Consider the following 23,926-nt stretch of genomic DNA (forward strand, 5'->3'; position numbering starts at 1 on the left):
CAGGATTAGATCTTTAAACTCTGGAGCATTACTGGGAATGATTATGGAAGACCAAACTAAAGCAATTTTCCGTTATTCTGAGTGACAGCACAGCAAGCTCCTTTCTGAGGGCATCATGTGCAAACAGATGTTACCTTAGCATGGAGCTGGCTTAGGACTTTACAGCAATTTGGAAAGCCAGTGGGTTTTCATCTGAAAGAGTAACTTTGGGACACAGAGCCTAGCTTTTGCGTGTGAACACACGCTGCTAAGGAGGGGAGCAATGAGCATCATCGTTATGGCAGGTACTGCCACCTGCTTGGACCTTGGTGTTGTACTGGCTGCTACCAACTCCTGCATCCCTGTGGTGGCTCATTGCCTGTTTCAATGAGATATCCATCACATCTATGCAAGGATCTTATTTTAACCAGTAAACATATGGTGAGCATAGCTGCTTTTTACTGTGGCCAACATACTGAAGTTTTAGGTGTGAATCTGCTGCAGGGCATTGTCTTGAGACAGGATTAGGTAGCAGAAGTCAGAGCTTCTTGAAATAGATCCGAATTCATTCACATGAATTAACTCTTTGAAATTGTGTCAATATGTAGAGGGAGACTGCAAAAGCATTTTCTTATGGACAGGGTTGGTAGAGGCACCTTAAAAATTTCTAGGAATGCCATGGTTTTCATCTGCTGGCTGTCTCAGACGTATCCTAATGATGATAAAACATTTCAGATTGACAGCAGTGACAGAGCCTTTAGATTCAACACTGCCTCTTTTAATTATGCTCTTTACAAGTAACATTATGACCATTTGTAACACAGGGCATCCACAGTTTGATGAAACTTTCAGCATCCACTACCAAGACTGAAGATAATTTGAAAATCTGGTTATTAATCAGAGTGATAGTCACTACTGGTAAATTCTCTTTTATTTGTGGTGGGTCTATGAGTATGTCTAATGCCTGGGTATATGAGTATACTGCCTGCATCTCACCCTTCCCATGCAATGCCAGCCCAAACATCATCATATTCTTTAGAAGCCACAGCAGCGAATTCTGGTAATTATTAATTTATCAAATCATCTCATTACCTCACTGGGAGGCTGGCTGAATTTAGAGAAGTCTATAAATGAATAGTCTGAGAAGAAATAATATCTGAGAAAGGAGTAAAGAAGTAATGTTAGTATAGGAAATATCCTTTTTGAACAGTTATGTGTCTATTGTGGTCAGTTATGGTTATGACGTTTGGTTCCCCCATATCTTTGTTGGCTGCTGCAGGAATGCTTTTTTTGCATTTATTTTCAAGCGTTTTTCAAATTATTTGATGTGTGCTAGGCTTTCCCTTTTAGCTCTATCTGGAAACATTCCTCCAAGACAAGTAGGGACCTCTCTAGCTATCTCAGGGACTGTATCTCTGGTAGCTGCTTTGATGAGTAAGGAACCATCTGTCTCATACTATCTTGCATTCATGCAGGGAGAAGGACAATTTAGAGATACAAACCTAAATAAAACTAATGTTTGTATCCTACAATATATCACAGAATCATCCAGAAGAGTCTTTTCAGTTAAACTGACTGAGCTGCCTCTTGAAATACTTAATCGTCGCTGAGAATTCCTGATATAAACAGAGGCAAGAATAGAGGATGTTACATGTTGTGCTCCCTGAATACAGACACATTTAAGAAGGATATAGGTATGTGAAACTATAGTTTTGGTTTTGAAATAAGAAAAAAGCAGTATGAAAAGGACAGTAAGGATGAAGATGAAAGTATAAGATCTATATTTCAGGTTTAGTTTTCAATCACTAAGTCTGGTTGAGAAGTGAAAATGGAGTATGATCAACTGATATAATAGTATTTTTTCCAAATATGTTAATGTCTTTTTTTATGAGGCAGGACCTGCTACTGCATTAAAAGTTATTAGATTGTGTGTGCATGAAGTAATACCCATAGAAGAAGTTAGATTAATAGCCCATAATAAATCATATACCACAAGGGTATCCAGTTAATACCAAGATTAATTATGCACTGACTTCTAAGTCATTATATCACAGATATCAATGTTGAAGTTTAACTTTTCTCTAAAAACTGATAAATTCTGATATAGCTGTTTAACTATTTATATGCCCCCTTGAGATGCAGCCTAAAGCAAGCCTTCAGTAATGGAATGGTTAAATCTACAGCATCAATCATATAAAAATTTAATTAGAGTTTCTGTTTTCTATCCCAACCTTGTAATACCTTGTTGTGATTTTTCTTCCAAGGTGTATGGTAGCACCCTGTTTTTCTCATTTTTACACTCCTGATAATCTTCTCATCTCATGGTTATATTGTGGCATTGTTTTTATCTGATTTATTAAAAAGCACAAAAACATGGGACATATTCTTCCATGTTGATGAAGTTTTATAAGATCTTTAATATATTGTGTCAAATATAATTTATATTCACGAATCATTAGGGTGTGAAAGACCATAACATTTAATTTCCTTTCCTGATTAAGGGCCAGATCCACTTTGAGAACAGACACCCAAGAGCTAGGGCTCAGCTCCCCACACTGTGCGCAGAGAGGGCTGAGTGTTGCTGGGAGGTGATGCAGGAGTTTGTGCACAGGGTGGGCATCCTCCCACCAGGGGAGGGATATCCCTGTTGTAGACACCTCCGTTGCATCTTGGGTATTTCTCTGCGGAGCAAGTGTTTATGTTGGTAAGTCATGTACCAAAATGTCTATGAAGTGCCTAGGCACTCATATCTGCATCCCACTGAAGTACATGGGACTTCAGAACAACTTTAAATGGTTTTCCTACTAGAAAAAGGCATCCCATTAAATGCTTTCCTGAGTTCATCTACAGCTGAGCCTATGGGCATGTGGGGCCAAAGGAAACCACAGTGCTTTTCCATCAGTATTTTCCCTGTGGATGTAGGAGAGCATCCTATGAGAAAGGAGGCAGAAAACCCACCGTGCAGGATCATGCATTAATGACAGCAGCATTTCCTATTTGGTATCAAAAGGATTTAGTAAGGTATTAAATACAGTTCCTGATTTTAGGAGATGCCCATAATATACAGAGTTAAATCTGTATTTAGATGAAGAGATCAACAATACTCTGAGGCAGACCGTACAGTTACTTAATAAAAGATCAACAGACAAGCAAAACATAGCTATAACAGGGGCATGTTTTACTTTTTTTTTTGAAGTTATCTAGTTTTCTACTGCTTTGCTTAATTGCCCACATTTCTCTTAAGATTAAAAAAAAAAATTATTAAAAATATGCACACATGGCTGACACTTGCAGTTTGGAGCTGCACACATCATCCCCATCCACCACACACCATCCTCTGAGCTCAGGGCTTAAATGGTGCACAGAGGGTGATGAGTGCCATCTGGACTAAGGTAAATGTCATCCTTAATGGACATGGGAAACGTTTTTCCAGAGGCTGATTCCAAGTGCGTCCCCATTATCAGGCAGGCCAAGCATGCCCACCTCTTGCTGATCCTGTGTCCGCCCATGGCAGTGGTCTTCGCCAAATAAGACTCCGTGAAAGATGCTCAGGCCGTTTGCTGTGACTGCTGCAATCACCCCAGAAGCAGCAGAGGGAAACAGGATTCTTCTCCCCTCTGCAGCAAAAGTTTTAATAATTGATGGTGAAAGTGGTAAGCTGGAACTGTGTGTGGCATCCATTCGTGCAGCATAACAAGAGCTAATGAAATATGCAGAGATTACATCTACCTGTGCAGAGCAGCAGATAACAGACAGCACACCCGACTGGTGCTCTTCCAGACAAGTCCAAATGCTTCTGTCCTGACAAGGCGGTGGAAGCAGTTGATTAACTGTTACCTCCTGCTCCTCTCACTTGAAACTGTGTCCTTGCCTCCCCCCTTGCTGCTCACACTGCAGATGTGCTGCCCCTGGGCGCGGATGCAAGACCAGCTGCAGCACAAGAGCCTGTGCTTTGTTATCTGGCACGGCTTCAGAGGAGGCATTGCTGGAATTGAGAGCTGAGCAGGCAGCTTGGTGTGTCCTGGGTGAGCTCTGGGCTGTCCTGCTGAGCAGAAATAAGGGGAGCTGCCCCCTTTCTCTGTGCCCTGCCCAGAGGGGCATGTGTTAGGCTCACCTTCAAGGCTGCTCCCCTGCTCCAAAACTGTCATGGGAGATTTTTTATTTTTTTTTTCTGTATGTGAGCAGGAAACTCAAAGGACTATGACTTTTAAAGGATGAGGTGCTTAGGAACTGGAGCCTCAATTTTTATAGATGTTTGTGAGCCTTGTCTGGAGGGAAACTGAGACCAGTCAAGCGCCTATATGGCTTTTAATAACCTAACCCTGCTTTCGATGCAATTGCCCAATTATCTTGCATGGATGACCTAGTAAACCCTAAGTATTTCTCCAAATCTCTGTTTCTAACATGAGGGTGTTCCATCTCTTCACACTATGAAAAAGAAAACTATTGTCAAAACAGTGGCAGCAAAAGCTACAAACCAGTGAGGAAGCAGAAGGATGCAGATTTGGGTATCAGCACCCTACTGAGTGAGATTAAAATTACTGGAACCACACCATGGGCTCCTACCCTGCATGGTTACTCCTACCATAGAGTGACCAACTGATGGGGAGAGGGATTAATTCAAAATCAGAAAACTGAATTAACACAAGCATGAAAAAGCCTCTACAAACTTAACTTTTTTCAACCATTTCTCTCATTTAGTGTTTCCACATATCGTTTTTCTGCAACAGGTGCATTTTCTGGTTTAGGAATTTGAATTCTTAAGATATTATTTCATATAAATGAAAAATTAGTTGTGTTGTAATTAAAAGATATGTAGAGTGTGGGTGGTATGGAATATAGGAGGCTCTCGGGAAGTCCATGCTGAGCATGAACTCAAGCCCAGAAGTTTCATAGACTCAGAATGTCTGACTTCAACAAATTCTTGTTGTCAAAGGATCAGGATTACATCAAGACATCTTTCATTCCCATGGGGGATAATGACTTCCTGCCTGGATGGCAAATGCTCTCATTTCCCATGAAAAGTTGTAGGACAGAGGTTAAGTACCTCCTGTAATTTCACAGAGACATTTGATACAAGCCTCTGGCTGTCTTTTCTCTCTGTGCCAGGCATTTTTGTTGTTCTAGAAGCTGATGGCGTGGTACAGCCTGTAGCACAAGGCTCGTTAGGGCCTTGGAAGATTGATTATTTTACACTTCATGTCTTCAGTCTGCAAAGGGAGCAGCAGTGTAACTTGTACTCACAGTACCTCCTCACGTGGCACTTGCATCTGGACTTGGCATCACTGGAGTTGTCTTACCAGACCCCAGGGGAAAAAAAAATATATATAACTGAGCTTATTCCCTGTAAGTGAATTTTTCTGTTAGTGTATTTTTTACAGGAGCACAACAGAAGCAGATTCCAACTCCTTGTCCTATTACCCAGGAGAGGTCCTTCTTTCTCTCAGGAGGGAATTAAAAATACCGAAATCACAAATAAATGGTGATGAAACCATTAAGCAAAATGGAAATTAAGGGAAAAGTGGGAATAAGTTGCTGGTGATGTGAATTTTAAGAGTCCTTTACAAAAGGTTATGTAAGAGAATGAACTAGATTCTGATTATTTTGTTGAATTCCTGCCAAGAAAATGAAAAAGAGAACAATACGAGGTTTGAAGTGCCCCATTAGTTTGCTATGAGTTTTCCTGAACATAATATGACTTTTTCATTTTACATTATAAGGCTAGGATAGCAATATTTTAAAAGGCAAAATACTGTGTACAAAAAAAAAAAAAAGCAGTGCTTTTTCTTTGTTATTCCAATACCACAAGAAAAAAAAAAAAAGAAAGAGTTGGGCACTAAGGCACAGTCTTGGCATATTTCTTGTTAACAAGGAGCAGTCATAAAACACAGGTTTTTTTCCTCCTCCCTCCTCCTCCTAAAAAGTAAATGAAAGCATGTCTGCTTTGCAGTCACTGTCCCAAGTCCTAGGTTTAAATTAGCTCACTGGGGTCCCAGGACAATGTGACAGCAAGAACCTGCAGCTTAGCCCAGGCTGACTGCCCTAGCATCTATCCCAGATCCATATTTCAAATGCAGCACAGCTCAAGATGCCCTCATGGGTTGTGGGGGACACAGGGCAGACACATCACGCCAACAGGCACCACGTTCTCAGGAGCACCCATGGTGATGGCTCTGAGATTTAGAATTATAGAACTGTAGGATGGTTTGTGTTGGGAGAGACCTGAAAGATCATCTAGTTTGAAACCCCCTGCCATGGGCAGGGACACCTTCCACTAGACCAAGTCACTAAGAGTCCCATCCAGTCTGTGACTTGGAGTCCACATTCTCTAAGGGTTTTTTTTAATTCCCCTTTGAACCCAAAGAAGCCCATGGGAAAAGAAAAAAAATGAGAGGGGGAAAAAAAAAAAAAAAAGGAAAAAACTCTAAACCACTGGCTTTTACTTCTGCAATTCCTATTTCTTTTGAACTTCTGATCACACGTATTTGTTATTAATTATTCACTACCCATAGTCCTTCACCATATGGGGAGGGCATTAGGTGAGATGGTAGAATTGTGCTGCTGTTTTCCACTATTGCCTGGTCCTATCTGATGGGGAAGGGGCTGCAACTATTGACTTGTGAGCTGTTTCTTCAGAGGAGCCAAGGTCCAGCTCCACTCAGTGTATGGAAGGACAGTGTTTCACATTTCAAAGGAGATGAAAACTAAAGAACTGGCTTCTCATACAGGGCTAAGGCCAATATTGATCATTATCTGCTCTTTACAGAGGAAGGTTTTCAGTGGTGAATCAGATGAGAAGCTGTTGAATACACAAGGGGAACGATGCAGGTATTTATGCCAGTGAAGGGGAAGGAAAATAATGCAGTTGAAGTATCTGGCATGGCTCATATGACTTGTCTCTTCCTTTCTTGCGCTGCTGATACCTTTTGGCAACCAGCACAGTGGCCAGTGTATGAGCACAGATCAGTTGTATCATATCCTCCCTTCACTTCATTGATGCAGAACATGTAATAAAACCTTGCTGTCCTCAGAGCCACCTTTCAGTTCCTGAGTTTGGTGACAGCAAATGTCACTTGAGAAAAGCACAAGGACTATGACTGGTGATAATTTTGGGAAGCACTCTGTGGAGCTGCATCACCTCAAAGACATGTTCTTATTGTGATTTGAGTGTAAATGTCATTCTACTACCGGATGTCCTCTCCAGGTAAAGAAGATACCCTATGTACAGTTGTGGTGAGGGGGAGAGGAGTCCATAGTTTGCAAGTCAGATGATGGGGAGTGGAGAGCCTGTGGCAATGCCATGAAGTTAGGAGAACCATTTTGGATCTCTTGAAAAAGTAGGATTTCAGCTGATGTTTGCTCTTCTGTTAGGTAAAATTAGTGGAAACCTGAAAACTATTTCAGTTCTTCTAGGCAGGTGCCTTGAGTCCAACAAAGCTTTACACCTTCAGCTGCAGCAAGCCCAACACCAGGCCTTGCTGAAGGGAAGTCTGGAGTTCAGAAGTCAAACCCTGCTTTTTCTGATCTTACAGAAGCACATGGAAACAGAGGTAGAGGAGTCACAGTCTGGTGAATGTAAAGAGAGCTGACAAATGGGATTCCTAAACAAAATGACTCTATATTGCATTACAGAAAATGTTGAGCTTTACAGGCTGGTGGGAGGGAGAGTCCTGCTTTTAATTAAGATTCAAAACTATCTTTCTCTGATAATAGCCTTTTTGTAATCAAAGAAGGTAAAAATGAAATGTATGTTACTGATTTTTTTGTGTGTGCACCAATGAGCAATACAATCACAACGTAGTTTTAAATTAAATTCTTTTGTTCCTTTTGTTAATTTGAGTTTGATGGCTTTCCCTGGTGCCAGAGCCTAATTTACAGCAGAGCGAATTCCCTTAAATTGATTTTTAAAAATGCACTCACATACACTACATTAACCTTTTCATTCCCTTATGGTGTGTGTCAAAGAAAAATGATCCCTGTAACTCTGCTTATTAGAGAGATGCATCTGTGAAGTATATTAATTGGTAGAGATCCCGTTATGCTCCGAAAAGATTTTTCACATGGTAAATGAATTCCTGGCTGTGCTAAGGCTTTTCTGTCTTTAAAAACCCAGTATCTCAGCCCTAGTAACTCACCTTCTCACTGCCACTCGTCTGGTCACTTCTGAACATTTTTATTGGTTATGGAGGAGCTTTATCTTTTAATTAAGATCAGGAGAAGAGAGGCACCAAGGCCCAGGTCCTGAGGAGGGTTTCTGTGCCTGAGTCCTGGAGAAGCCACAGTGGATTAAGGATCTGAACACCTCTTAGGACATAGTCCTGTGTGTGATACAGTGTGCTGTTTGCAGCACCACATCAGGGGGCACTGGAAGGTTCATTGCAGCATTGCACGGGTTCAGGATGTCTTTAAGTCTTGCAAAATGAGTGAGGTGGACAGGGAGATGAAGACAGAGGACCTTTTATAGGTATGTTTAGATCAGGAGTTGATTTGAAGCTTTGCTGAGCTCTGTAGGGAAATGTGGCCATGGCTGTGCCTGCTGGGTCTGATAAACCCCTCGATTTCAGAAGCCAGACCCTGCTCCTTGGAAGAACAAGAAGAAACTGCTTTCTTGGACACTGGTCTTTTCCCTTCCCATCTCTGGAGATTTTTTCCATGGGATGTGATGAACCTACCACACACAAGTCATTGAGTTTGCTTGAGTGATTTTTCTCTTTTCAAATCCTACAGTGTGTTTAAATCAATATTATATCCCTACATTTATGGATAAACCACCAGCATGACTCAGGAGAAGAGATCCTTTTGTCAGTGCTGTTAAGGTGGTAACATGAATTGTGCAGGAAGACTAAACATGATCAGGGTGATGAAGTGGCTTTACTTCTGGTGGCACTGGTGGCATTGACCCTTGTGAAATAATCTAAGAGGAAAAAAATTGCAATTTGTTTGTCAATCAGTTTTGCTTCCTTTTTATTTTCTCTTTTTTGAGTGAGAATGTAGATTTCTCAGTTTCATTCTATAATTCACTCACTGAATCTCATAATTTTATTGAATTAAGGATAACTCTTTCAAATGAAAGATGAGCGAAAAAAAGTGTTCTTTCTACACGAGTCATGCTCCTGTAGTGTTGTGCCATAGTTAACACAGCTCAGTGCGGGAAAGAAAGTTGGCATCTTGCTTTCCTAAGGGAAAATGACTTAGTGTTTGTTGGTTGTGTTTCCTGCCGACCAGAAAGTTTTGAAAATTAAAATAAATGACTTTGAAAAGCCTTGTAATGTGCTGTGAGAACCCTAGCAAAACCAGAAATCAATTAAAACAGACCAAGCATAGGAGTCATAAACCTTTGGAGACCTTGGAGTCGCTTTGCCTGACAGCAGCATCGGTGCTGAGCCAGCTCCTGGAAATTCATGCCAAAAGCCCAAGTACCCTTTGAAGAGCCATAATTTCTCAAACCACAGTTTTCCTAAGCTAGTTGGACAAGGGCCTGGGGGAATTAACACTTTTTTTTTTTTTTTTTTTTTTTTTTTAAATAGAGAATATCAAGTCAAGATATCCATGAAGTGGTTTCTGGCTCATGAATGTCAGAGAAAAACCCAAGCAAATCCTGTTAGGAGAACTGAGATGTCTCCCAGCTACTTTGAGGTCATTCTCACAGTCTGTGGACTCTCTTCCCTCTGTTATCGTCTGAGTGAGGCCCATGGATGTCAGCACAGGTTGCTGCTAGCCAGAAAGAAATAGTCAGTAGTCCTTAAAAATGGAAATGATAACATTTTGCTGTTGTGTCCCCTGCTGTTTACTTCTGTGTTAGTAACAGGCTAGGCTCAAGTAGATGATTTTCTTTAAGAGTTAAGAATTACACAGCTGGGGGTGAGTTGGGAAGTAGTCCTTAGGTTTCTGATTTGGGATTCGGATGGAATTTAGGGCTGCATTTACACGATGAAATGACCTGGAGGGGTGCAGGGGACCAAGCATAGTTGATCAGTGGTGTGGTTTGTTAGCATGCTCCCAGGCATGGCTTTGGCCAATGGCAGGACTGTCCCAGGAATGCTGCAGAAGAGCCTGGTGCATGGAGTGGGCCAGGGACTATTTTGCTGAAGAAGTTGTGATATGGTTCTGCTGCACTGCAGTTTTGGAGGGTTTGGCCCTTGGGTAAGAGGTGTGCTCAGCTGATCACCCTTGGGACAAGAGTTTTTGGGTGGCTTTATTTACTGGTTTGTCTTTACTTATGAAACCAGGAATGAAAATATTCAGGAATGAGATGAAGGGAAGGGAGACTAAGCAAAAAGGTCTTGGCTGTACAAGCTGGAGACGAGGGGACTTAGCTGGAAGAGAAAAGCTTTCATACTGCATTCTACTCCCACTGCTGCTGATGTCTTTTCATCTAAAAGCGTGGTGTAAAATGCAAACCTACACTTACACGTTGTTTTTTCATTATTCAGCTTAATCAAAATTTGTATCACAGAATAATATGCCTTTCATGATTTTCATTAAAATTTCAGCTACATACTACAGCTTTAGAGACCACATATCAAATATGACTTGATCCTAGAAACAACAGAAAATTAAGATTCTCTGAATGGTAAAATTATAAGATAAGTAGCATCTTCATATAAATATTGCTACAATGATAAATAAAGAAATTGCATTGTCTTTGAAGCATCCACACATTAAACAATTTGTCTTTTTCAAAACTGTAAATGGCTAGTGTTTGAAAATAAGTTGTTTAAAAGACATGTAAAAATAATCTGAAATTTAGCATCCAGAATGACTCTGGAGTTTGTGTTTTATACACTTCCTACACTATACTTTGTTTTTAATAGGATAAACAGGTGCTTGAAAAATCCAGCACTGTAATCTGATTAATTATGTTATATGGAAATGAATAAAAGACTCAGGCACGCTACTAAAAATGTTGTTATCGTCCTCAATAAGGGCAAATTGTGGCTTGAAGCAGGGAGGAACTTTTGTCCCTTGTGAGATTTTACTGGCTTATTTGTTTTGGTTTTTTACCTTCTGGACTCAAGCTTTGTGTAGAACACATTGCTTGAGGTCCCATGGGGGGATAGAAATATGTGATTTTTGCAGGTTCTGTACTAAATTAGGAGAATGTTTTAGTAAGCACACAAAACAGATTTTATCATCACGTGCTTGTTAGTTTGGACATTTCCCTTTGTTCAGTACATAAAAGTATTTAATTTTGTGTTTCACAATGGAGGTTCAAGTAATTTTCATTCCTTTTGAAATCCCATTATTATGGACTCTGAGCAAATGTTCTCTCCCCCCACAAAAACTGAGGCCTCCTCCTCCCTGCAGTGTCATCCCATGCCATCCTCTTGCTATGGTCCATGTCACTCACCTGTTGGCAGGTAACCTGGGAGGGTAATTTTTACTTTCTGAGCACACAGTGCAATATCTGCATCCTGAGCTGGATAGACACCTCAGGACAATGCACAGTGAAACTGGTAAATCCATTTCTTTCCCCCCTGCTGTAGACACAGATTTCATAATTCCTCTTCCCACTGTCTCTGCAGCGCAGTGACCTTAAACCTTGGCTGTCTTCACAGCTCTTTCTCATGTTATTCCCAAGGAAATTATTTATGAATTAAATTTTGTTTGCCTTATGTTTTCCTTCCTGTACCATTTAGAAACAAAGCATTTGCAAACTAAATAAATTAAAAAATAAAGCCTAGTTCATAAAATGTAATATTGAACAGGATTTCCAGTGCTGTCTTTCTACCCAGGGAGATTAAATCCCTTACTACTTCCCTTATCAAAGATTATTTCTTGGTGTTCAGAGCTATAAACTGAATGATATTTTCTTTTTTTTTTTTTTCTGAAATACAATTTCACTAAAAATTACAATTGTCTTTTTACAAATGTAAGTAGAATGACATTTTGGAATTAGGGGAAATGACAAAGCTAAGAGATGGTTTCCCCAACCTCTCAAATATTTCAGAGAAGCTTCTTTTCCCATTTCTCAAGATCATAATTTTTCGAAAAATTAAGTAAGGAGATGTCATCCTGGCATGCCTTGGCAATATCACTCTTTGCAGATTCTTCTTGCATGGATATGAACAGTTTCAAGGCTCATGTGTGTGTTGTGGCTCAGTTTGGAGGGAGCCAGGCTGTCAGGGCATTGTAGTGGAAAAACTGGAGCTAAGCAAGTGCTGTGGCATAGAGAGGTCCTGGGATCAGTGATATAGTCTGTGGCATTTGGGCTTGCCAAGCCTTTTTGTGGATTTGATGAACACACAGACTCCTCTGCAATAAAATCCTAAGCATCAAACCAAGTTTTACTTGTGCCATGGCAGATATTTCACCCTAGGAGATGATTTGCTTCTGTTTTAGTGGATGAATGTGTGTGCTTATATCAAACACTGAAATAAAATCAAAGGAATGCTGTTGATTTTATGGGCTCTGTCAGTATTGGGAATGGATCTTTAATTGTGACTTGAATTACAGTAGCAGCCAAGGGCCCCTGTGAGGATTCACAGTCCCACCGTGCCAGGTGCTGGGTTACAGCAGATAAATGAACCAAACTGATGGGGGGAACGTGAAGGCGATTAATAAGATGACATTAAATCAAGTCCCTCACATTCTTGGCTAAAAGTATCTCTAATCACTTATGTCCTATGTGTACTCAGGTACAATATTTCCATCTCCTTTCTCCTGACCGTGGGTCAGAAGGTGCCTGTGCTCTTGGCTGGAACCACTCGCAGTGCAACAGGTCCAGATGGTGTTGGCAGTTTGAATTTTTGTCACCTTGAGAATAGGCTTCTGGCAGAATTTCAGAGTGCACGTGCCAAACTTCAAATTTATTTTGGAAATTCCATGGAATCACTCTGTCCCTAAGCACTAGGTATAGTTTGGGAATGTTTCAAATGGCAAAGCTGCTTATTTACATACATTATAAGGGTGTAGGAGGGTGTTCCAGTATGATTACTTCTACTTGGGTGCAAAAGTCATGTGAGATGGCAGTTCGAAATACAGAGATGCTAAATTATTCTTTTAGTGCTGCATGGTCTGGAGCAGATCCAAAATTGTTTCATCATAATGCCTATAAAAATGATGGGAAGTTATTAAATACCCATTTCTGCAATACAGAACAGCTAGGAATTCCAGATACTACTGTATTTAGATCATTTTACAGATATATAGATATATATATATATATATTTAACTTAAAAGAAGCACTGGGTTTCATTTGTAGCTGACACAGACTGGCTTTGCTCCAGTGGAGCCAGTGATCTGTGTCAGTCAATGCTAGTTGAGGATCTGGTGCCTTCTGCTCTAAAACTGTGGAAGACCCATCATCTGTTAAGCTGCGCTTAGGCGTGGGATGCAGATGGCATTCATTTTCTCCTGTTGGCTTTGTAATAGAAACATGCAAGACTGAAAGCTCTACCAGAGCATAAAACATGCAAGGTTTAATTTTACAGAGAGCTGAGTGTTACAGGTACAGCCTTTTCCTCGCTCACTCCCAAACACTCATTAATGCCCAACCTCAGATCATTTACCTACGTGCACTTTGCAGAAAATGATGAGAGGACATGGAGCTACAGGGCCAAATGGAATGGCTTTAGGGCATCCATAAAAGAGCCTCCCAGAAATTCGGGGCAGGAGAATGTGTGGCATTGTATGCAGGGTAAACGATTTTTCTCACAGTGCTGGGGAGCAGACAGCAAAGATGTTAACTGCTACTAAGTCATTGCTCCCTATTTGTGAAAGCATCAACAGAAAGGAAAGAAAAACATAACGTAGTTGTCTTTCACCAGCACAACAGGCAGATGGTTTTACCCCTCTCATTTCTGTTGGGGTTTTGCAGGAAAGCCCACGTAACATGCCATGCCTTATTTGTAAAAACAGAGCAAGTTTTTATTCCTCTCACTCTGAAGTGTCACCTTTAGGCATCTGAACAACTGAGTTTACTGTAGCCTCAGTCTGAGGCTCTGTGTCTGACTGCAAAATGATTGTTATTCAGCATCACACTCCAGCTGGAGAACAGCTCAGGGTGGTCTGCAGCAGCAGGGGTGAGGGAGGTGGGTAGAGAGGAGAAGGAAAAGGAAGAAAATAAATAAAATATCCCCAAGCAAAAGTAACTCAGCTTGAATTCAGAGGTGAGAATGATGCAGTTACATGCCTATTATTGTTTATCTGTGTTATGATACTGCCTAAGTTCTGTAGTGACTGAGGTTTCCACTGTGCCAGGCAGGGTAGCAAAAATGATTCCTGCCCATGAAGCAACTCCATCCTAAGTTTAAGGCAGGAGAGCAGTGGAGGATCCAGACAGGATGATTGTGATAAGACAGTAAGGTAGTATCAATCAGCAATATAACCTGGAGTCTCAGTGAACCTCCTGCTGTAACCACTGCAATGCATCTGGTTTACTGCCACTATCATTGCAATTAGTGTTTCTTTTTTTTTGCAACATAAAGTTAATAATCTAATAACTGTATGGGTTACCCAACTCACTCCTCAGCTCATTTGTTGTACTATCCAGCAGTTATAATCTGCTGCAATTTTGTATTATAAAGGACTGATTAACAGCAAGATTATTTTTCCACTGTGCTCCATAGTTTTTGCCCAGGACAATGGTGTTCTCATACCTTAATTACTCAGCAAAGTTTTTATTCTGTGCCATGTTCTGAACTTGGTGAGCTAACTTGCCAGAGACATCACACTTACTGTTATGTCATCAGGAAAAAGTCTTAATTCAGAACCAGGTAGCATGAGTGGAAGGTAGAATCCAAATTTTTCAATTAACAGTGTTACAAGCTTGTTAGAAGGTTTTTCATTTCCTGTGATAATTAGTGTAATACTTTTGGTTGAAATTTAGAAATAAATTATTAAATAAATAAAAAAGGCAAGAAGCAGAGCTTGCAAGAATGGCAAGTATGGAAACTATAAAGTCACTGCTATAAACCCTGATCCTGCCACCCCATCTTGCACCTGATTTTGTATCATACCATTCATTTATTGGGGTCTCTTTTGTCTTTTTCTTTTCTTTCATAATTTCACCAGTGTAAATTAGTTTAGAGCTGAGTCTCCTGTCCACATCCATGGCCCAGTGTCACCTGCTTCAGGAAGGGCCCTCACGTATAGCACCTGTATCTGGAATGTATATATTCCTGTATAACACACCTGGGATTTATTGTTATTGCACAAAAGTGACAGCTCTGTGTTGAAAAAGACTAAGAGGCCCACCCTGACTCTCTCACTACTGATACTTCAAAGATTTTGGTCCAGGATGTATAATTTTAGGTAAATAATGCCAATACTTGACAAGTGATGTCTATATTGTCCTTGTTTCATTTAGTAATATAGACATGGTTATTAGAAAACAAGAAATTGTGCTTGATGAATTGTTTTAAGAAGCTGTTATATTTTGTAATGTGGCCACTGTGCTGGCAGACTTTTGGCAGGTTTCAAATAAACATGCCAGAAATAATTTTGTTGACAGCATCTTGGATGGGAGCATATCCAGCCTTCATCCATAACATGTCAGTACAGTGATTCTTTCACAGGCAGGAAGATATGTCACCACAGGTCTGTATTTTAGAATCTTAAAATACTGTAGGTTGTCTGGATTTATGGCTTCAAAGTCAACTTCACAGGTGGGTGGTGATATTTTTCAATCATAGATGAAGATGAAAGTGATAATGTTTACGGTTTTCAATATGCAGTATCAATGAAGTATGCTTGTTTTAAAACCTGTGGTAACATCTGGTTTACTTTCTGAATCCAAAATAAATTAAAGTTTCATGTAAGAGGAAGAAGGTGAAAAACAAACAGCAAAGGAAAAAAAGAGGAAACCAGAGTGGAGAGCTTTAGCTTTCTTGCAGAGGTTGTACAGATGTGTTAGAGGGAAGTAGAAAGCAGGTGGTTCCTACTGATGAGTGACTTAGGTTTAGTTTTCTCTATCATGTTTTTATCAGAGCAGAAACTGTGTGCTTGGTTTATTTCTTTTGGTGTCATACTGCTCAGATTTCAGTATGAAAACCAAAGTTGGTGTCTTTAGGATTAACAGCTGCGGTCACAAAGGGCATCTGCTTGCTGGTTGGTCCATGTTTATATCTGCAAGCTGGGATCTTTCAGGAAAAGGGCAAATTCTAGCTTTGTACTGTGTGTTGGAAACAAACCTTTTGAGGTGCCACTTGAAGAACATTATTTATGTGCTTCAATCTGTACCTGCCTGGGGCTTAATTAAACACCTTCTTGGCTTCAGTCCCAAAGCACAGAGGCTTTCCTGAGCAATGTGAGTAGGCAGCTGATGTTCACTGATGGGAAATCCAAGTGAAAGGTAGGAGTTTGCTGCCAGGGGCATAGGGAATCACAGGCCTCTGGTGAGGCTGTAACCTCCTGGAGGTCAAAGCTGGTCACAGTGACACAACAGCATCTCTCTGGAATTAACAGAAATACAAATAGAAATGATCTGAGGTGTCAGTGCTATCATATGTATGGTATGGTGTGTCTGCAGTTTTGCTGTAAGTGATTCTATCAAAAGAGACTTCAAATGACTGAGGGGAAAAAAAAAAAAGGCATCTTTCCAAGCCTGTGCTGAATAAAGCTGTTTGTCTTTCTTTGATATGTCATTTATACCTTCTTGCTTTTTATCAAGAGAAATTTCCTGATGGAATTTTCAAAAAAAGAAAGAGAAAATGTTCTTTTCTTCTTCCTTGCAGTGTACTGAACCCCAGCGTTTTGCTTATGAATAGTTTTCCTCCTCTTGATACACCAGAAATTCCCAGTCTTTTTTTTGTTGAGATTTTGCTCAAGTATTGACTGGATACCTGAAGAATTAATGGAATTATGACTTGATAATGAATTCAGTGAAAGTACAGATATTCTGAAAGATTAAGTATGCGTGTATATTTCTGTCACACTTGGACTCGTGGATGGGGAAACCACCCTTAATGCAAGGCTTTATTAAACTTTTGAACTCCAGCTGGGTTGTAGCTAGAATTAAAGTCCATGATCTATTATTTTTTTCGGTTTTAAAACTTTTGACCATTTTTGGTAAGAGCATTAGGTAATTTTAAGGACTGTGACTGTTGCCATCAGTTCTGTAACTCTGTCATTGTCTTACCTCTGTCCCGAGACACTGTGAGGGCTTGTCTGGGTTTCTCAGCTGCTTCTCCCCGGTATTCCTGTCATCCCTCTATGTCCCCCTGTGCCGTGCTGCGAAAAAAAGGATATTTTTGCCACTTACTAAGAAGCCCTGGGTTCTTTTCTTGGATTACTTATCATTTTCTTTTCCTAGGAAAGGCACACACTCTCTTTCGTGCCTATTTTCATCACCTGAGAGATGGAGACCATAACAGTTTCCTAAAAACAGTGTAAGAAGACTAAATTAATTAGCATTTGTATTCATACTTAGGGTGAAGAGTCTATAGAAATGGAAGTATTTATAGTCCTTTTGTTTGCTTGTTGTGGAAAATTGCATTTCTCAAGGCACCTGACCTACTTTTCAGATTTTTCTCCAGTAATAATAATAATACATTTGTTCCTTCTGATTATTTTTCATTTCAAATAACCAAGTGCACATGAGGGAAAGGCAAGGAGGGGAGGGTGTGCTAACCTCTATCCCTCCTTAGTGGAAGAAGGAGAACCCTTGTGTCATTTCCAGAATCACAATAAATGATGGAGTACAGATGCTACCTTAGGGGTTTAATGCCTGAAACTTGGCTTTCCATTGCAAATTTATAGTCTTTGTAATGGATAGATTCTCAAATATGAAGAAAGTCTCAACATTATCTTTCCCTGTGAACTGAATTCTTCATATGGAAAAGTTGAAAAATATTTTTCAGCATCTTCTGAAATCAAATCTGTGAGGCTTCCTGGACCTCAGTCTTGTTCTAGTCTTGTTCTAGTCTTGTTGCTGTGTAAAAGAAAAAGTTCCAGTAAGTGAAACAAGCTCTGAATTACAGAAGAACTAATCTATTACAAAGTTATTTGGTTTCATGAAAAATTTAAAATAGAAAAAAACCCAACAGACTTTTAAAGAAGTTCCAGCAGCTCTGTCTTAGACACACCATCCCTCATAATAAAGGAAATGAGGCAAAAATCCTCAGTAGATGAGGTCGACTAGGAGGAGGAGCATCCAGAGTTGTTCTGGCTGTGAAGCCAGATCCTTTAAGTGCTTTCAGCCTTCCAGGAAACTGGAGTGCACTGGTATTTCATACCGTTCCTGGGGGTGCTTCAGCGCTTGCGTGAAATCACATGTAGTGCAAAATGCTAAGGGGAATCCAGCAAAAAGCATGAAAGGGATAAAGTGCAATAAATATTTAAGATCTTGTGAACGCGAACGCAGCACTTCATAAACCCCTCAAGTCTCGAGGGCAGGGGTGCTGTGCACATCGCAGACAGAACATATGGTGCAGCCACAGAGAAGTCAAAGCTAATCAGGGAATGGTGATGGAGCTTTTAGTATAAAGTTTTAAGGATGTGATTAAATCTAAAGTATATGCCAGACGAGAAGCCTGTCTCCAATTCCTCAGACCCACCAGCCTAGGAATGCACTCCTCATGCCCTGAGGAGATGTGGTGTTTTCTGGGAAGGCAGAAAAGTTCACCGTGGGGGTATCCTTATTGATTTTTATCTCCATGCATGCCCCTGTGAATTATTTATCTTCCTGTATTCTTCTCTGACATCTTGTTATAAAAGTCTCTTGGAAGTTACTATAAAGCTCCTTTTTCCCAGACTTAATGAGGGTTGGTAGGAAGTCGGTGTTGATAAGTGAGTTCGGATGAGTGCTGGGTTGGGCAGCTGGTGCCCACGTGTCAAGAGAAGAGGGGGAGTGTGGGTTTTACTACTGAGCACCCTGTGGGTACATTGCATTTCTTCATTGTGTAATGACTTGGGATGGATCCAGTTATTGCCACAACGTACTGTAACAGCATGGGTTGTATTTGGCTCATGGGCTTCACCCAGCACGGTCACAGGGTGCAGTTCTGAGGACATACCTTACTGTGTGGATTCTGCTGCTTGCCTCCTTTTCTGAGTGACCTTTCTAAATGTCCGTTTTCTTTTGATGTTTCTAGGAGCTGGTGGGGAGTAATCCTCCTCAAAGAAACTGGAAAGGAATTGCAATTGCCTTACTTGTTATTCTCGTTATCTGCTCCCTGATTGTCACCTCTGTTATACTCCTGACACCAGGTATTTATAACCTTTAACTCACTCCCATTCTGTTTTTCTTCTGTAATTTTACACTTCCAAGAGTAAAGGGGTTGCAAACTGACTAAAAAGTCAGCATCAAAGGAATGCTTCTTCCTGTCTTTATCTTGATGTGATGCTGAGTTCAAGGCCTTTCTTAGGAAGATTGTTGGAGAGTTTTACATTTCAATTCAAAATCAAGGCTGCTGAGCTGAGGATACAAGCCTGGAACTTGAGAGTCTAAGCTTAGATGGGGAGTGTCATTTTGAATGTTCCAGGGTAGGGGAGACACCCACACAAGGCAGTCAGTCAGGATGTAGGAACTCCTGAAATCCATATCTATGTGGAGCAGCAGTTGCCAGTGGAGTGGCACATCCTAGACCGTCTAAAATGGCATGAGATGCCTTTGCCTTGGCACCTAAATCCTGTCCCGTTTAGCTGGATTGATTTTCAGTTCAGACCATGGTGTTTACAAAACAATGTCAGATAATGATGTACCAGATAACGCTTAACCACGGCAAATAATTAGTAACTACCCAATCAGGAATTCTTTAAGTTAATCCCCTTACCAAGTTTCAGCAAAGTTCTGTGCACGTAACCTCTGTAAATTACTTCTCTTCTACTAGGTGCTGAGGTTGTAGGCTTGAATTTTAATGCTGTGTCATTATGGTTACTGATTATTATATATTTATACAGCCCTGTAAATTTCCATGCCTACTTAGGGAGTCAAAATAAGGTGCTTTCCCAGCTCTGGTAAGATTGTGAACTGAATAAGAAATGACAAACAAAGTGAGACAGAAGACATAGAAAAGAGGATTCAGTGCCAGAAAGGGTGAGGAGGTACAAAACACAGGAGAAGGCGAAGGTCCCCTTCAGTAGGATGTAGGGGAGAAGAAAAGGGGCTCCTCCTTGGATGAGTTTCTGTGAGTGACAGAATCTAGGGAACAGCAGGACAGAGAGCTCTGAGCTGAGGGGGAGAATGGAGGCAATGGAGAAATGAAACCGTAAGAAATGGAAGAGAACAGAGTGGTGAAGTGGAAAAACGGGATGGAAGTTGTGTGGCAGAAATTTCCAGCTCATTACGTGTGAACTGACATGCAGTCCAGCTGGTGTGGGCCATCTTCCCTCACACAATTCTTATCCCACAATCTTGCTATGTGAACTGGAGACAGTGACAAATCAAACAATACAGGATTGCATTAGGTTAATTTGAAAATGAGTGAAAAAATCATTACATTATCCTTTTGGTTATTTATTTTCATGCCATATTCAGTTTATTTCATGTTACCCAGAACTTTTCAATGTAAATGTAAGTAGCACATAGTAATGCCAGAGTAATTATGTAATGAAATGAATTAAGCTTAAACTTAATAAGGATCATTTATTAAATTAATTTTGCTGGTGTTGGAATTCAGCACCTTTGGACAGTGCTGTTCATCTCTGAGATGTCTTGAGGAACGGTGCATGGACTATACTCACATCAGGCACAACTTATTAGAGGGGATGTCTCCTTTACTGTTACAGAAATGCAGTCTCAGACTTTTTAAAGATGCACACTAAAGCTTAGATTCCTAAGCCCATACCTCAAGAAGCTGTCTGGAGGCTACAGCCCTGCATAGATGGGACCACGGGTGCCACTTCTATCAAAAGCAGGGTTCCATATAATGCATACATGGGGAGAAGGGTAACATACCTGTACAGACTTAAATATGGTTGAAGTCACAAGTCTTTCGTCTTACAAAACCACCTGTAATGACAATTTCCTTGGGAGAATATTCAGAATGGCATGTGGTGAGGACTTAGCCGCTCTGGTTTAAATTCTGGGCTGCATTATAAACCTCATTTGGGACTTCTCCTACTCCCACAGAGAAAACCACTCATAAAATCCACTATAATGACTGTTATGACTATAGATACTGTAGTGCTGTTGTCCAGGTAAGTGTCTAGACAGAGAAGGTGTAGTGAGCACTGAGACCCTGTCGTTATTGTTCTCTAATTTAGGAAGATACAAGTAAATATCATTTATTACAATGACCTTCTATTTTACGTAGTGTGAAGTGGGAATATGAAATAGTCACAATTAGTTATAAATAAAATTCCCAAATGTATTTGTGCATTTATATTTGTGTGTGCATAAACAGAGATATTCTCCCTTTGGGTTATATATGCACACACATAAATCACACAGTTTTCAGTATGTAATCAGCAACAGCTCCAAATAAAACTGTTGAGAGATTTTCCATGCTTAAAACTTAGAAATATGCAAAGTCTTTTTCTATGCTAAAATTTCCATTCATGTTTTTTGAGATTTCTAATTACCTGATCTGCTGGCAAACAGGGCTTGGGTTGGTTCTTGCCCTGTTGATGTTTCAGAACTGTGTCCTACATGCAAAGACAAAAACGCTGGGCTCAGTACTGCTCCTGTTTTTATTATGGATCCAGAGTGCTTCATGATGAGACTCTGCCAAGGGTAAATTAGAGAGCTTAGGTTGCTGCTGTGGCTTGGCAGCAGCACAGTTCAGTCTTCTTTTGAGCCACTGGCCCTGGAACTTGTTACAAGGATGTGCTGTGGCAGAAGGGAATGGAAGGCTCATTTCACGGGCATTTCCCACCAACCAGTGCTAAATGAGACATCGAGGCTGATTTGAGAAACATAAAAATATCACATTGCTAATCCTGACTGGGGATAGCAGGTCCCAACAAGGAAGCAGTGAGGAAGGTGGAGGAGCCTGTCCAAAAGGAGAAGCAGTTTGTGGTTCCCTGCCATAAAATAGTTCTCTGGAAGGAGAAATGTTTATCTTCTGGTAGCCAAACTGAAAATTAAGTGATGGATACTTGAACAAGAGGCAAGGAAGGGATGGGAGAACAGTGAAGAAAGGAGGTGAAGCAGTTTTATGGATGTTCATGGGGGGAGCTGCTATGTAGGAGAGTGACTTCAGGAAAAAAAACAAACAATCCCAAACCAAAACATACAAACAAACACACACACACACACACCCATCCTTCGCTGCAAATGTCTCGAAGGGGGTAATGCAGTCTGGCTTAGGCAGAACACAGTGCTTGAGAATACTTCAACCATTTTTAAGTCTTCCTTCTGATGATGTTAGAGTCCAGCCTGACACTGTGCTACCAGTACAAATAACCTTTTGCATTTTACCTCTGAATTTCTGGTTTCCATCTATCTCAGCCCTCTTTCTGGCTGGGAAACCATTCTTCTCTGAGTGTTTTGGTGTTGGTTTAAAGGCCTGTTTTGCAGTGCAGTACCAGAGCATGAAATGCAGAGATGCTCTAAACCCAGTGCTGAAGATCATGCAATGCCTACAGAAAGTAATTTGGGTTATATATGGTTTAGATTGCAGCATGCAGACAAGTAGTCTATGTTCAGACAAAGTAAATTGCTTAACTGGACCCTTAACTTGCACCAATACTGTGGAAACTTGGGTAATGTCCTGGGCAATCTTCTGCAAAGTCAAGAACAACTGGTAAAGTGGGAGATGGGGAAGATTTGCTTAGCAGGACAGATAATGATTAAGGTATTTAATAATTGGGGGAAAAATGGATTTGTATATTTCTTCAAGATTCTTCTTCGAATCAGCCCAGATCTTTAAAGGTTTTAACTCTTGATTCAGCTGCAGAAGGGCTAAAATCTGTACTGGTATGGATTTCTCAGGGGCAGGTCACTCACCCTCCTTCAGGATTAGCTCATAACCTGGAATCATGGTCCTTGCATAAATCAGACATGGTCATTACTGTAGCAGTGCTTTATTGCTAGCTAATGCTTATGTCTTATTTTACAAAATCCTGAAAACATTTCAGCATTTCCATGATTCATATATCCTTTAGTATTCTAGAACAACATTCTCAAAATAAGCAGTAAGTGTGAAAATTTACATTTAATTACACTACAGTGTAATTAAAGAACAGTTGCACAATTACCTACGCTGAGGTTCTCTGATTTCATGTGTGTGTGAGTCCTGCCATTCTACCCACCTTTGAAAAACGTGAAACTGTTTATGCAAATGATACCAAAGTGGGTCTGAGCCTTCCCTAATTGGTGGCTGCTCACTTGTTGCAGCATATGGCACCTGTACAGGTCCCATCCAGGCGCTGTTCTGTGTGCATTTATATAAAGCCATGCAAAACTTTATAAATGTGCATGTTTGTGCATACACACACTAGCAAAGCTGAAAAGATGACCCAGCGTACAGAAATTTTTAGTAGAATAAAGCCTTCCTCTAATTCCATTAGACATTTTGCTTGGGCAGAGGCTGCTTTCTCATCCCCTCTGTTTGGAAATGGAGGCAAACAAGGACTTTTTGCACATCTGTTCCTGATATTTGAAGCTTTGTTGAGATATACATCAAGTTTTCTCCTTTCAAATCTGACCTTTAGATGAATAAAAGAAAGTACACCCAAATGCTCATTAAAATTTTTGCAAAATCCATAGGAAACATTTTTCAGAGATGGTACCAAGCATTAATTCACAACATGCTGTCAGACAGTCAAATGCATTGCCTAGAAAGCTTTGTAGGACTTCTGATACTCAGGAAGAGCAAGGAAATGTCCTTTGACCAGCTCTGCAGGATAGAAATTTGTTTGTTCACAGTAGTTATATATAAATGTATATTATACGCTGTTCCAAAAAGGTGGGATTTTACAGAAGGGAGAAAGGCTGCCTGTTTGCCTTGCCTGGCCACTGCCTTTTGGGCACAGGGAGGTCATCAGGGGGAAAGGAGGGATTAGGTCTGCCCAGGGATCAAGCAGGTATGCTGAGGTGGGGAAGGAGCTCCTGGTGTGCTGG

The 23,926-nt window shown here is 40.5% G+C and overlaps 1 protein-coding gene across 1 annotated transcript in view; it reads left to right on the plus strand.

The window, feature by feature from the left end:
* DPP6 (dipeptidyl peptidase like 6) overlaps positions 1–23,926 on the plus strand; it is a 245,207-nt gene that overhangs the window by 58,698 nt on the left and 162,583 nt on the right. Inside the window, exon 2 of the mRNA XM_027879778.1 lies at positions 19,014–19,128. Within this exon, the coding sequence (XP_027735579.1) occupies positions 19,014–19,128 (115 nt within the window). The remainder of the gene's footprint in view (positions 1–19,013; positions 19,129–23,926) is intronic.

The sequence above is a fragment of the Empidonax traillii genome, unplaced genomic scaffold (genome assembly GCF_003031625.1).
Source record: "Empidonax traillii isolate 1590-97213 ecotype Southwest subspecies unplaced genomic scaffold, ASM303162v1 scaffold58:size1836614, whole genome shotgun sequence".
Lineage (NCBI taxonomy): Eukaryota > Metazoa > Chordata > Aves > Passeriformes > Tyrannidae > Empidonax > Empidonax traillii.